At 44.4% G+C, this 14,333-nt stretch overlaps 1 protein-coding gene across 1 annotated transcript in view; it reads left to right on the top strand.

The window, feature by feature from the left end:
- Positions 1-14,333, top strand: part of Clstn3 (calsyntenin 3) — a 33,097-nt gene that overhangs the window by 8,331 nt on the left and 10,433 nt on the right. The window contains exons 9-12 of the mRNA XM_008825350.1: positions 3,486-3,648; positions 4,239-4,292; positions 5,409-5,566; positions 5,695-5,843. Of these exons, the coding sequence (XP_008823572.1) occupies positions 3,486-3,648; positions 4,239-4,292; positions 5,409-5,566; positions 5,695-5,843 (524 nt within the window). The remainder of the gene's footprint in view (positions 1-3,485; positions 3,649-4,238; positions 4,293-5,408; positions 5,567-5,694; positions 5,844-14,333) is intronic.

The raw sequence follows: 14,333 nt of genomic DNA, 5'->3' as shown, positions 1-14,333 counted from the left end.
ATCAATGTTTCATCTATCGTCTATCTATCTATCTATCTATCTATCATCTATCTATCTATCATCTATCTATCTATCATCATCTATCTGTCTACATCTATCTGTATCCATCAATCATCTATCAACACCTATCTATATCTATCAATCATCTATCAATCTATCTATCTATCTATCTCTCATCTATCAATAATCTATCTATTTTCTATCATCTATCAATGTATCTATCCATCTATTATCTATGTATCTATCTATGTATCTATGTATGTATGTATGTATCTATCTATCATCTATCTATCTATTGATCATCTATCTATCAATCATCTATCTATCTATCTATCTATCTATCTATCTATCTATCTATCTATCTATCTATCTATCTATCTATCTATCTATCTATCTATCTATCTATCTATCTATCTATCTATCTATCTATCTATCTATCTATCTATCTATCTATCTATCTATCTATCTATCTATCTATCTATCTATCTATCTATCTATCTATCTATCTATCTATCTATCTATCTATCATCTATCTATCATCTGTCTATCTACTGAGACAGGGCCACTTTGTAGCTTAACTGGCCTTGAACTCACTGTGTAGCAGAGGATGACCTTGAACTTCCTCCTGCCTCTATGTCTCAAGTGCCAGGATTGTAGGTATGTGCCACCACACTCAGCTAAACTTCAACCTCTTAATAGGAATAAAAATAATTCTGTATCTTTAGGTTTTTATATGATTAAACGATATAATGGAACTTTTATAGACCTAAAACTACTCTAGACATGTCATCCTTACTATTTTTGCCCATGATTATGAGGGATAAAAAATGGACAAAAATTAAAAAAAAATCTTCTCTTAAGCCAACACTCACAAGTTGTAGGTTTTTTGTGTTTTCCTCTTTCCTTCCTTCCTTCCTTCCTTCCTTCCTTCCTTCCTCCCTCCCTCCCTTCCAAGTTCATTTTGGAGACTTTCTTTGTAGTCTAGAGGCTTTGTACTTGCAATCCTCCTGCCTGTCCCTGGCATACATCATGGATATATGCCACCATGGCCAGTACATTGTGTTTATTCATTTTCCAAGTTGACTAGTGAGGATTAATTTTATTATTGTGTTTATTCATTTTCCAAGTTGACCAGTGAGGATTAATTTGAATTTTCATCATATTTTATTTTTCTTGTAAACCCTGGTAGAGTGGTTGAGTGAATAAAAGAAAAAAAAAAAGCAGGAAACAGAAGAGAAATAAAGATCTGGGAAACTCACAAACTGACGTCTGTTTACAAAAGCTGTTGCTGTTTGTGGCAATCTTTTAAAAGAGACAGCCAGGGGCTGGAGAGATGGCTCAGTGGTTAAGATCACTGGCTGTTCTTGCAGAAGACCTGGGGTCGAATCACAGCACCCACGTGGTGGCTAACAACCGTCTGTAACTTCAGTTCCAGAGGATCCAATGCCCCCTTCTGTCCTCCGTGGGCACTGTATGACATGGGTGCACTTACATACATGCAGGTATCACACTCATACCCATAAAATAAAAATAAATACATAAAAAAGAGGCAGTGTTTGTTTCTTCTAAATCTTTCCCTTATGTTGCTAATATTGTCAGGTTTCCCTCCTTCTCTCCATCCCTCTGTCCCAACATCCTTCTCTCTCTTCTCCTGTCCCTCTGTCCTTCCCCCTGTCTCTCCCTTCTTTCTTTCCTTGATGTGCTGAATATTGAACTTAGGGCCTTGCTCTGCCACTGAACTATGTCCGCAGCTCACTTTTTACTTTTTATTTTTAAAATTTTTATTACTTACTTTTTATTTTGCTTTGGCCTCCCAAGGAGCTGGGATCACTGGTTTGTGATCAGTTGGAGTTTGTTTAGATTTTTGTCCTGTGGGAGATGGGAAGACCTTTTTCTGAAGGGTTTAAAGCAGGAGTGTGGATTGATCAGATTTACACTATAAGGTGACCACTTGGGCAATTGTAGGAGAACTGTATTGAAAGCACAGAAGAGTGGAAGTAAGCCAGGAGACCTAGTAGCACAGGCCATTGATCTACTCAAGAGGTTGAGGCAGGAGGACTAAAAGTTCAAGACCAGCCTGGGCTTAGTGAGACTTTGCTCAAAAAGCAAAATATTGGCCTGAGTTTATACCTCAATTGATAGAGTGCTTGCTTAGCATGCACAAAACCCTAGATTTGATCCATAGCACTGCATAAAATCAGGAATCACCAGTCCTGGTCCATACCTGAAGCAGGAGGATCAGAAGTTCAAGGTCATGGTGAGATGGAGGCCAGCCTAGGCAACACGAGACGTTGTCTTAGAAAATCAAAACCAAGAAACTTGCCCCCCACAACCAACTAACCCAAACCAAACAAAAACAGAATGTCAAAAAAGAACTGAGGATATGCTTAGTGTTTACCTAGCATGCTTGAAGCCCTAAGTTCAGTCTCCAGTTACAAAAGAAAAATAGAAAAGAATAGAAGCCACAAGATGGGAGTGTTGTAACAGTCTACAAAAAGGGGGTTGGGGACTCACTGATGTGTGGTCATGAAGACAGAGAGCCCTACCCAGAAACCCACAGCTGTTAGTTTAGTTTGGCCCTGAAATGGACAGTACCTATGGTGGAAGATGAGGATGTGGAGAGAACTGGGAGACGGCACAGACTTCCTTCTTACCATGTTAAATTTGAGATGCCTGTGAAGCATCTGAGTGAAGAGCCTGGCATTTGGGAGAGCTCTGGGCTAGAGACAGAGGTGGCAGTATTATCAGTGAGAATGTGGTAGCTGAACCCATGAGAACAGACTAGGACACTACTAGGAAGAGGGTGTGGAGTGGGGAGAGAGGGAAGATGGCCTGGGTCTGAGACTTGAGGGATTGATCCCAGCACTGGAAAGTTGGTGAGGCAAAAAAGTCTATTTTTCCTTCTGCGTGTTTCTTCCCCATCTTGATTCCAGGAAAAGCTGCAAAGGGTAACAGTATTTGTCTCATAAGTTCCTGATGGGTTAGAAACCCCTGGAAACCCCAGCGTCGTACATCTATCTATAAGTATCTTCGGAAAGATTCATTCGCAACATAGTTTTATATTTATAGTAGTTTTTAGTCATTATTTTGTTTTTTCCCACTTTTAATATTTTTATTGAGTTTTCATTATTTTGGCTTTTGAGACAAGGGCTTGCTGTGTTGCCCAGACTGGCCTCCAACCCCTGGACTCAAGTGATCCTCCTGCCTCATCTTCCTGTGTTGCTGGACTTTAGGCATGCACTCTTGTGCATAGCTCTATGTTTATAGTTTTTAGGATTTACCTAACTCATGACATTTTCTGTGCTAGGTTGGCGGTCATACAGATTTTGCATAAGGATGCTATTCCTTGAGCTGGGTAGGCAGCCCTGATGGTAGAGTTGGTGATGTGTGGGACTGTCCTGTCTCCAGGAGATGGAGCAGGGTTGGGGCTATTTCCACTTCTTAGAAGTAACCAAGGGGCTCTCGCCCTCACTTTGTACCCCCAGGTATGTGATGATGAATGGCACCACTATGCCCTCAACCTCGAGTTCCCCACAGTCACACTGTATGCTGATGGCATCTCTTTCGACCCTGCTCTCATCCATGACAATGGCCTCATCCACCCACCCAGGAGGGAACCTGCACTCATGATTGGGGCCTGCTGGACTGGTGGGTCCCCCTGACCTTCTCAGTCAAGATTCAGTGGCTTAGGGTTGTGAGGGGGAGGTGGGCAGGTGAGGAACAAGGGCAGCTGGACCCTCAACAAACCCTCCTACATCTCCATACAGCTGGGTAGGACGACTGTACTTGGAATGATCTCCACTGGAGGAGACCTCTGCCTCCTATGTCCCCACCCGCTGCATGGTCAGCACTTACACTTGATGGCATTTCCATCCCCGAATCATTCTTTCTGTGCTTCGGCCAGTTCCCATTTTGTTCCTTCAAGGGGGTGATGATTTCCACAGCTTCTTCCTCTGCTGGAGGACAGGAATCTTTCAGAGCATCATTAGCCTTCCAACTTTAAAGCCATTGTTTTTTTCTTTCTGGGAGAACGTGCGCAATCTGTCTTACTAGAGTCCTTATGTTTCCTCAGCAACATGGGGGATCATCTATAACAGAGGCCTGTAAGATGAGGACATGGCACGAGAAGGGCTTTGCTTGAAGGCTGCAAGTGGGAATGAGAGAACTCATATGAATGAGGGGAGACTTTTCCCTGTCACAACCCTCAGCTCACTGCTACTTTTGTTTTTACTCTGCAGAAGAGAAGAACAAAGAGAAGGAGAAAGGAGACAACAGTACAGACACTACCCAAGGTACTCTGTGTCTAAGAACTAGAGACCAGAGCTCTCATCTTAACTTTCTTATGTGTGCTCCCCTTTCTGCTCCTAATACAGCCTCTCAAGTTTTTGGTTCACATGCCACCATGGTACAGAGTCTCCAAGAATTGTATCAAGGCATGGACTCCTTGGAGCAGGAAGGCTTGCACATAGGTTGGCTGGATTCTGGGTGATTTTCCTGCCCACAGAATGCAGTCAAGTTTCTCTTTCTGACTTTATACGTAATGAAAAAACAAGTGGCAGGAGTTAGACAGGCAGGAGGGGACAATGTGGGCTCCTGAGAAGTTCAGATACATTCATCCTGTTCTCCCTTGCATGTCTCTGTAAAGATATCCTCTCTTGCAGTCCTCCTGTTTCCTGTGGGTTTCTCCTTCCTCCTTTTGGCTATGATTTCTTCCTTCTCGGTCTTCTCTGAGAACCTTCTCACATTCCTGTTGCTCCTATTCCCCCTCCTCCCCTTCTCCTCTCTTCTTCCTCCTCATTTTTCTTTTGTGTGTATGCTGCCGGGGATGGAACCTGGAGCCTCACACATGCCAGGCAGACATTCTACTCCAGATATCCCTGTCCTGTCTTTTGCCCCATTACTCTCTTCTTCAGCTTACCCTTTATCCCCATGTCACTCTCACCTCTCACCTCTTTCTTTCTTCCTTTTCATTCCCATATTTTCATCCAATCAGCTGATAGTATTAGCCTCGAAACACTATGGGACCATATTTCTTTAAAATTTTAATTAATTAATTAATTAATTAATTAATTAATTATGTGTATGAATGTTTTGTCTGCATATGTGTAAGTGCACCCATGTGCACAATGTCCATGGAGGCCAGAAGAGGGTGCTGGATCCCTTGTAATTGGAGAAAGTTGTTAGCCACCATGTGGGGGCTGGGAATCGAACCCAGGTCTTCTGCAAGAGCAGTCAGTGCTCTTAGCCACTGAGCCCCCTCATGTCCCATATGTCTTTTCATTTTCTTCCCCAAGTCGTCTTTTTGTTCTTTCTTTTCCCTTCTCTTGACCTCCATCCTTGGTTACTCCTTTTCCCTTCTCCTCTTTCCTCCTCTCACCATCCGGCCTGCTCCTGTGTTCCTGCCCTAGGAGATCCCTTGCCGATCCACCACTACTTCCATGGCTACCTGGCTGGTTTCAGCGTGCGCTCAGGTCGCCTGGAGAGCCGTGAGGTCATCGAGTGCCTCTATGCATGTCGGGAGGGGCTGGACTATAGGGATTTCGAGAGCCTGGGCAAAGGCATGAAGGTATAGCACCCTCCACTCCCTCTCCTTCCTGGCATGCTCCTGCCCCTCCCCTTGTCCCTCTATACTTCTGCACCTTCCTCTCCTGCCTCCTGGTCTTGCTCTCAGCTGTGTCTGTGTCTGGGGCCCAGGTCCACGTGAACCCCTCGCAGTCCCTGCTCACCCTGGAGGGGGATGATGTGGAGACCTTCAACCATGCCCTGCAGCATGTGGCTTACATGAACACTCTGCGCTTTGCCACGCCCGGCGTCAGGCCTCTGCGCCTCACCACCGCTGTCAAGTGAGTGTCTGATGGTCGGGCAAATCATGGAGCAGAGTCAGTGTCACCACCCCTAGGCCTAAGGTGTCACCCAGAGCTAGCCATTCCTCCCTCATTTTATGTCCCTTTCTGAGTCCCCAGAGAGGACACTTGACCTATTATTGAAGGTCATGTTGTAATGTTGGTAGAGGAGCCTAGACTAGACTCAGATTTCCCAACAACCAATTGGTTATCCATTCCAGTGAGCCACATTTTCAGGATTTTGGGGTTTTGATCTTTTCTACACTGATATGTAAATTCAGACAGAGAAAATTGGGTGCTGGGGGACTTGACTTTAATTCTGACTGGACACTAATTGGTTGGATGACCTTGGCTAAATGATGAGCTCTGCTTGTTTTAACCTTACTACACCAAGTTCTTATTAAGTCAAATACAAAGACCTCAGGCAACCAATTGTCCAAATCTGGCCTGCTGTCTGTTTTGTAAAGTTTTATTGGAACACAGTCATGCACATTAATTTGCCTGTGGTTCATGACTGCTTTTACACTATGATAGCAGATGAGTGGTTGAGACAGAGACTCCGTGGCTCCAAACGATGAAAATAGTTACTAGCTGGTCCTTCATAGGAAAGCTTTGCTGAACAAGAAGATGAGTTTGAGTTCTTTAAGAGAACTTTCTTTGTGGATTATTTCAAAGTTTAAGTATTTATTAGGTATTTTAAAATACAAGTCGAAGGACTGGAGAGATGGCTCAGTGGTTAAGGGTACTGCTGCTCTTGGAGAAGACCTGGGTTCAAAGCCCAACACCCCTATATAGTGGCTAACAACTGTCTGTAACTCCAGTTCCAGGAGATCCGATGCCTTCTTCTGTCCTTTGGGAGCACTGCACAACAGGGGTGCACTAACAGACATGCAGACATAACACTCATATGCATAAATAAAACAAATTTAAAATTAAAGGTTGAAAACCAGGCGTGGTAGTGCACGCCTTTAGTCTCAGCACTCGGGAGGCAGAGGCAGACGGATCTCTGTGAGTTCAAGAACAGCCTGGTCTACATAGTGAGTTCCAGGATAGCTGGGGCTATATGGAGACCCTGTCTCAAAAAGACAAAGAAACAAAAAACAAACAAGAAAAGAACAACAAAAAAAACCCCTACAAGTTGAGGGATGATAATAGAACCCGACCAATGGAATTTTTATGAGAACTAAGTGCCTGGCAGAGTGCCTATCCTGTAGATGTTCGCTGTTATTCTGTGGTGGTGATTTGCGCCTTGTTATGGTATTAGGGCAGTTTTTAGGTGATACTGCCATCTAGTGGGTGGATCACACAATTTAAGAGTCAGAATTCCTATGTTCTGTCTCTGCCTCAGTTTCTCCATAAACTCTTAGAAGCATGTGGCTTTAGTTATCTTGGGAAGGGGCTCTCAGCTCTGCAGTACCTGGGTATGATTATCATGTTCCTTGGTCAGACCTGTGGAAGGGCAAGAGCCTTGGCTTTGGGAGCTGGGCTCCTGGGCCATCATGTGGTCAGACTGTGGAATTGAAGGTCACAGGCTATTAGGTGTCATATGGGCATAGATCAGAGCTGTGGGTGCCCTACCTGCTCTAGTCAGAGTTCCTTCTCTTTTTTTTCTTTTCTTTTCTTTTCTTTTCTTTTCTTTTTTTCCTTCTTTCCTTCCTTCCTTCCTTTCTCTCTCTCTCTCTCTTTCTCTCTCTCTCTCTCTCTCGTCAAAGTTCTTAAAGAGTTTCCATCCCCAAGAGGCTACGGAACTGCCTTATTCCCTTCTATGTGCTTAGGAGCGACATCAGAGGGGAGGGCATTGTTTTGCCTCAGGGTCGAGCTCTGAAAGGGGGGGCTCATAAGGGTTGGTGTCAATATCTTCTTTGCTGACTGGTTCATCTGAATTCTTCCTACCTCTTCCAGACCTAGACTAGAGGCTTGGGAAAGACTGATTTAAGATCACTGGTCCAGCCTCAGGTAGGGAGAGAACTAGAGCTAGGTGAATTAGTTTGCTTTTTATAAGCAAATTAGACATTTCATCCATGTATTTTTCTGATGAAAAAGACTTCCTGAAAATTAAAACAAAAATGATGGGGCTGGAGAGATGGCTCAGTGGTTAAGAGAACTGGATGCTCTTGTAGAGGACCCAGGTTTGAATTCCAGCATTCACATGGCAGCTAACAATTGTCTATAACTCCAGGTCCAGGGGATCTGACCCCCTCTTCTCTCTTCTTCAGGCATTGCATGACATAGGTGTACTTCCATACATGGAGGCATAACACTCATACACATAAAAATAAATAAATAAAAAAAAGACATCACGAGGCCTTGCCCACGACATAAAACTACACTTTAATCTTATCAGCATTCAAGGCCCTCAGCCACCTAGTATATGCCTACATTAGGTCCTCACACTTCTCTAGCTCTGCCCGTGTAGTCATCTGTCTACTCTACCTTCTGCCAGGCAGAGTTCTACCCTCCTTCAAACCGAGGCCAATTGCTAATGTTCCTGAGGCTCCTCACCTTCCTTTTTAAAGCACCCACTCCCATCTTGCCTAGAAATAATCACTTCTCCTTCTTCTGAACCCTTACTTTCCCCTCTTTTTCTCCTCATTCTGGGGTGACCATATTTGTCCTCAGTGTGAGGTTTGCGTGCCACTTCTCATCTTTCTACCAAATCATTTGGCTTTTGAGTCAGACACAGCCTTCTGTTCCAATTTGGATCCCCCAGAGCATTAGTACAGTCTAGGTCTGCTGGCACTTGTGCTCTGTTCCAGGCTGAGCTGGGGTCACTCTGCAGATTATTATAGGTCCTTTCCAGGGGCTCTGAGCTCGTTGCACCTGCTGAGATTATACCTTCTCTATGGTGCGTCCAATAGTCAATCTGGGTGTTTCCAACAGTCAATCTGGCTGTGTCCAGAAATACTAATAATTACAGTCCTGTCAGGAAAATAATTTCCATTAGCATAAGCACACAGACCAGAGTCTCTGGTCCTCCTGAGTTGTAACTCCTTTGTCAAGACTGTTCAAACAGATGAATTAGTCTTTTTTGTTTGTTTGTTTGTTTGCTTGTTTTTGGTCTTTTTGAGGCAGGGTTTCCCTGTAGCCCCAGCTGGCCTAGAACTCACTATGTAGACCAGGCTGGCCTCGGACTCACAGAGATCTACCTGCCTCTGCCTCCCAAGTGCCTCCTGAGTCCTGGGATTAGAGGCATCAGTCATGCCTGGCTTTAGTCTGTTTTGTGTGACTGTAACAGAATACCCGAGACTGGGTAGTTGAAAGAACAGCGTTAAAATTTTATAGTTCTGGAGGCTGGGAAGTCCAAGATTAGTGGCCAACATCTAGCTAAGGACTCATTGCTGCATTGTCCTATGGTAGAGGAACAGAAAGGCTGGGAGAGAGGGTGGGAAGAAGGGAAGAGGAGGAAGAAGAGGAAGGTGAGAGAGGGAGAGGCAGAGGCAGAGGGAAAGGGAGAGAGGGATATGGGACAGGGAACTGCCAGCCTCAAACCCTCTTAGAATCAGCACTAATCCATTCATGCAGTTGCTGCCTTCATGACCTAAACACCTCTCACTAGGCCCTACCTCCTAACACGGCTCCATTGGGGATTGCATACTTCTAATACACACTTTCTGGGCGACACATTCAAACCATACCATAGTCCTGGGCCCATTAATCTTTTCTTCTTAAATTCAAATTACATTCTATCCCAAAAGCTCCAAAGTCTTTTCATGTCAGCATCAACTCAAAAATCCAAAGTCTCGAGTGGCATCCGAATTAGGTATGGGTAAGATACAGGGTCAGATATATCCTGAGGCAAAGTCCTCTTCATCTGTGAGACTGTGAAATTAAACAAATTAGGTGTTTTCAAAACACAGTGGAGGAACACATGTAGGTTAGATACTCCCATTCCAAAAGGGAGAAAGAAGAAAGAAAAAGGAAAATGGCTCTAAGCATATCCAAAAGTCATCAAGACCGACAATACTAAATCGTTCTCATTTTTAATTTCTATATTCTTGTGCTTAAATTTTTTTTGATTTAATTTTTAAAATTTTATGTGTATGAGTGTTTTGCCTGTATGTATGTAAGTGCACTTGTGTTGTGAAATACCTGCAGAGGACAGAAGAGGGTGTCAGATCCCCTGGAGCTGGGAGTTAAGATGGTTATTAGCTGCCATGTGGGTGCTGGGAACTGAGTCTGGGTCCTCTGCGTGAGCAGTCAGTGCTCTTAAACACTGAGCCATCTTTCCAGGCCCATATTTTAATTTTTTAAAGTAAAATATTTTAGAATTTCATACATGAGTACTGTATTTACATAATTTTTCTCCCTCCTTCCCCCTCCAATTTCTCCCGTGTTCCCCCACTCCTAAGTTTGTGATCCCTTCTGTAATTATTATTTATACGTATATACATACATATATACAGCATGCCCTATTGAACCTGTTTAGTGTTGCTCACATATACATATGTTTATGGCTGACCATTTGAGATTGGATAACCTGTAAGTGGGCTGGTCCCTAGAGAAGACTGATTCTCTTTCGGTAGTAATTGACTGTCTATAGGTCTTTACTAGGGGTGGGGCCTTGTGAAATTTCCTCTTGTCCATGTTGGCGTGTTGACGTGGTGTCATTGTGCAGGTCTTGTGTAGGCAGCCATATTGCTGAGAGTTCATGGGTGCAGCTTCCCTGTCATGTCTAGAAGTCACTCCCTAGCAGCAGGCGTCTGGGTCCTCTGGCTTTTACCATCTTTCTGCCCCTCCTCTGCAGTGTTCCGTGGGACTTAGGTGTAGGGTTGCAATTGTAGATGTAGCAGTTGGGGCTAGGCACCCCACAGTCACTTCTTCTCTGCCTTTTGACTAGTTGTGAATCTCTCTAACAGTCTCCGGTCTCCAACTGTTGCCAAAAGAAGCCTCTTTGAGGAGTGGTGAGAGTTACATTTTTCTGTGGGTGGAATGCTATTTAGGAGGAGACTTCCAGGTCAGTTCTAGCTTGATTTCTCCAAGTCCTGTGTCTAAAGTGTATGGTGTCTTCAACAGTGAGGTTTTATTTTCTGGTTCTGGGAGGCAACCAAGGGCAATAGCAGTAGCCTATATTGTTTGGAGAGTCTCTTGGACTATCCTGGCCAACACCTTGAAGGGAGGCTTCCCCCGCCTGACACTGGGGTTTTTGGTAGACACTCTATGGCTCTTGGGGGCAACAGTATCACCCCATGTGGCATAATTCTATTTATAATTTTCAATTTTTTACACAGCATTTTTCTCTGCAGCCCAGTCTGGCCTTGAACTTGTGATCCTCCTGCCTCAGTCTCCTGAGTGCTGAGTTTATAGGTATTCCTCACTGCACCCAGCTAATAGTAAATCTTTTGTGTGTGTGTGTGGTGGAGGCCAGAGATCAACATCTAGTATCTTTCTCAATCATGCTCCATCTTATTTTTTGAGACAGGGTCTCTCGCTGAACCTGGAGTGTGTTGATTTGTCTAGAATGGTTAGCCTGTAAGCCCAGGGATCCTCCTGCCTCTGCTTCTCCAGCACTGGGATTACTGGAGTGCACTTTCTTGCTTGACTTTTGCATGCATGTTGGAGTGTTGAACTCAGGTATTCATGCTTATGTGGTAAGCACTTCACTGTCTCTCCAACCATGCTAATATTGAATATTAAGATTTACAATAATGAATTGGAGATGTAGCTCAGTTGATAGTTGTTTTCCTAGCATGCATGAGGCCCTTGGTTTGATGCCCAGTATAGTGTAAATCAGATATAGTGATATAGCACTATATATAGGAGGCAGAGGCAGGTGGATCAAGAGTTTATGGTTATCCTTGGCTATCCAGAGAGTTTGAGACCAGCCTGGGCTACATGAGGCCCTATCACAAAACAAAACAAACAGAAGATTTCAGAATAACCTCTGACTTCATGTGCTGTTTCTGGATATGGGCTGTGGGGGGTCAGCCACAAGGTCTCAGGTAACCCTCCCCCTATGACTTGTTGGGCCCAGCCCATGTGGCAGTTTTTAGTGCAGTGTTTCCAGGTTTATTTTTGCAAGCTGAGAGCTCTATAACTCTGGGGTCTCTGTGGTGACCTAGCTTCCACAGCTCTAGGGGAACTTCCTGTGGAGGCTTTGTGTGTGCCCTTGTAGGATGGATGCCACCAAGGCTTGTGTGTGCCCCTGTAGGATGGATGCTGCTGAGGCCTCTGTGTGCCCCTGTAGGTGATCCAAGCTGCACTGGGGATGGCTAAGCTGTGCCCACAGGGCTCTGTGCCAGACTGTGGGGAGTAGAGACCTGAGGTGAGAGGGCTGGGATGTTTTGTCGGGGCATCCCGGGCTGCCCTGAAGAGCTCTGAAATGCCTTCAGGTTCATTTTTCCATTGTCTTGATGAATAGCACCTTCTGTTCTTCCATCCACACTGATCTCTTTATCAAGGGTCGTTTGGGCACACTCTTGTATCCTTATCCATTCTTGGGTAGGCTGTGAATCATTCAAGTCTATAAGTTGCTTCCTTTTTATTTAATTATGAATCCCATCCTTAAATTATTTCTTTTCCTCATTTTAATCCTATGATTAGGGATAGCATGAAGCCTGAAACTTCTTAAATGTTTTCCTTAGCAGCCTCCATGCCCCCCCCTCTCCTCTCCTGTCCTCTCCTTTCCTTTCCCTTCTTTCCTGTCCTGTCTTCTGAGACAGGGTTTTCCTGTAGCCCCAGCTGGCCCAGAACTCTCTGTGTACACCAGGCTGGCCTTGATCTCACAGAAATCTGCCTTCCTCTGCCTCTTGAGTGCTGGGAACAAACGTGTGTGCCAACATGCTTGGCTGTTATTCTTTTTTTAAACATTTATTTATTCTTTATTTATGTGGATGTGTGTGTCTGCATGTTTGTGTGTGTGTTTGTGCATGTGTTATGTGCTATGTGCAGGTGCTTGTGGAGACCTGAAGAGGGTATCAGATCCCCTGGAGCTGGAATTGCAAGCAGTTGTGAGCTGCCCAGTGTTGGGGCTGGGAACCGACCTAGTGTTTTCTGGAAGAGCAGTGTACGCTCTTCACTGCTGAGCCATCTGTCCAGACTCCACAGTCATCTGAGTTCATTATTCTTAAGTTCTGTTTCCATAAAACCCTCAAACATGGACACAATTCAGCTAACTGCTTTGCCAATTTATACAAGAATGGCTATTACTCCATTTCCAATAAGCCTGCATTTCTGTCTCCTCAACAGACCTAATCAAAATGGCCCTTATGGACCATATTTCTAGCAACTTTCTGATCATCTCAAATCATCTCTAATAAGTTCCATGCTTTCAGACTGGGAGATGGCTTAGAAGGTCTGTCACTCAAGCATGAGGATATGAGTTCAGATCCCCAGCACCCATGTTAAAAAGCCAGGCTGTGGTGTGTATCTCTCTAGTGCTGAGGTGGTAGGAGATGGGGAGTCGGGAGAGACGGGATCAGCCACTCTAACCAATTGGCGAGTTCTGGACTCAGGGAGAGACCCTATCTCAATAAAACAAATTCAAATAAAATAAAATTCCACAGTTTCTTCTCTGAGCCCTCAACACAATCTCCTTAATGCTATTTCATGGCAATACAGCCCCACCCTGCCCCTACCTCCAGCTTTCCTTACTCTAGCCCCATACCCACTACCCAGTTCCAAAACGGCTTCCACAGTTTCAGGCATCTGTGACAGCAGCATCTTACTTCTCTGGCACCAATCTCTTTTCTTTGTTGTGTGCTGCTCTAATGGAATACCTGAGAATGGGGAATTTATAAAAACAGATTTATTTCTCGTAGTTCTGGAGGCAGGACAGCCAAGACCGAGGGACTGGTGTTTGGTGAGGGCTGGCCTTTTCCGTCATCCCACGGTGGAAGGGCAGAACGGGGCGAGGGAGCCAAGGAAGCAAATTTCCCTAGTACGAATGTGGGCCCTAAGAATTGGCTGCTCTTGGGCTTTGCCTGAAGCCTTGACTCCTTGACAGATATACATGGCCCAGAGTCTTGATCTGGGAGTTCTAGTTCCTTTCTCCTTCCCCTCCTTCCCTCCTTCTCTCCTTCCCCTCCCCTTCTCCTTGCCTTTTTCCATCCCCTCTTCTGTCTTTCCCTCCTTTTCTCTTTCCTGACATTTGGAATTTTATTCTTTAACTTACCAAGTTTCTCAAAATGGAGCTGTACAAGGGATTTGTCTTCAAAGGGGCTAGAATGATGGTTCAGTGGCTATGATCTCTTCCTGCTCTTCCAAAGGACCCAAGTTCCATTCCTAGTACCCACACTGGGCCTATAACTCTAGCTTCAGAGAATTTGACTCCTTCTTCTGGCCGCAGGGGGCACCCCCCACACACGGCATTCATTCACACAGATACACGTATATACATAAATAAAACTAAATATTAAAAAGTAGGATTTTTTAAAACATAGATTGAATCATGCATTTGAAGTAATGAACAAACCTGTGATCACAGTCATTGATTGTTATTAATAAATTATTTAAAAGATAATAAAATTAATTATTGATCTATATTAAACTTTT

Source organism: Nannospalax galili, unplaced genomic scaffold, assembly GCF_000622305.1.
Source record: "Nannospalax galili isolate Female #2095 unplaced genomic scaffold, S.galili_v1.0 scaffold589, whole genome shotgun sequence".
NCBI classification, from domain to species: domain Eukaryota; kingdom Metazoa; phylum Chordata; class Mammalia; order Rodentia; family Spalacidae; genus Nannospalax; species Nannospalax galili.
Note: the sequence above shows the minus strand (reverse complement) of the source record. Positions and strands in the feature narration are given on the sequence as shown.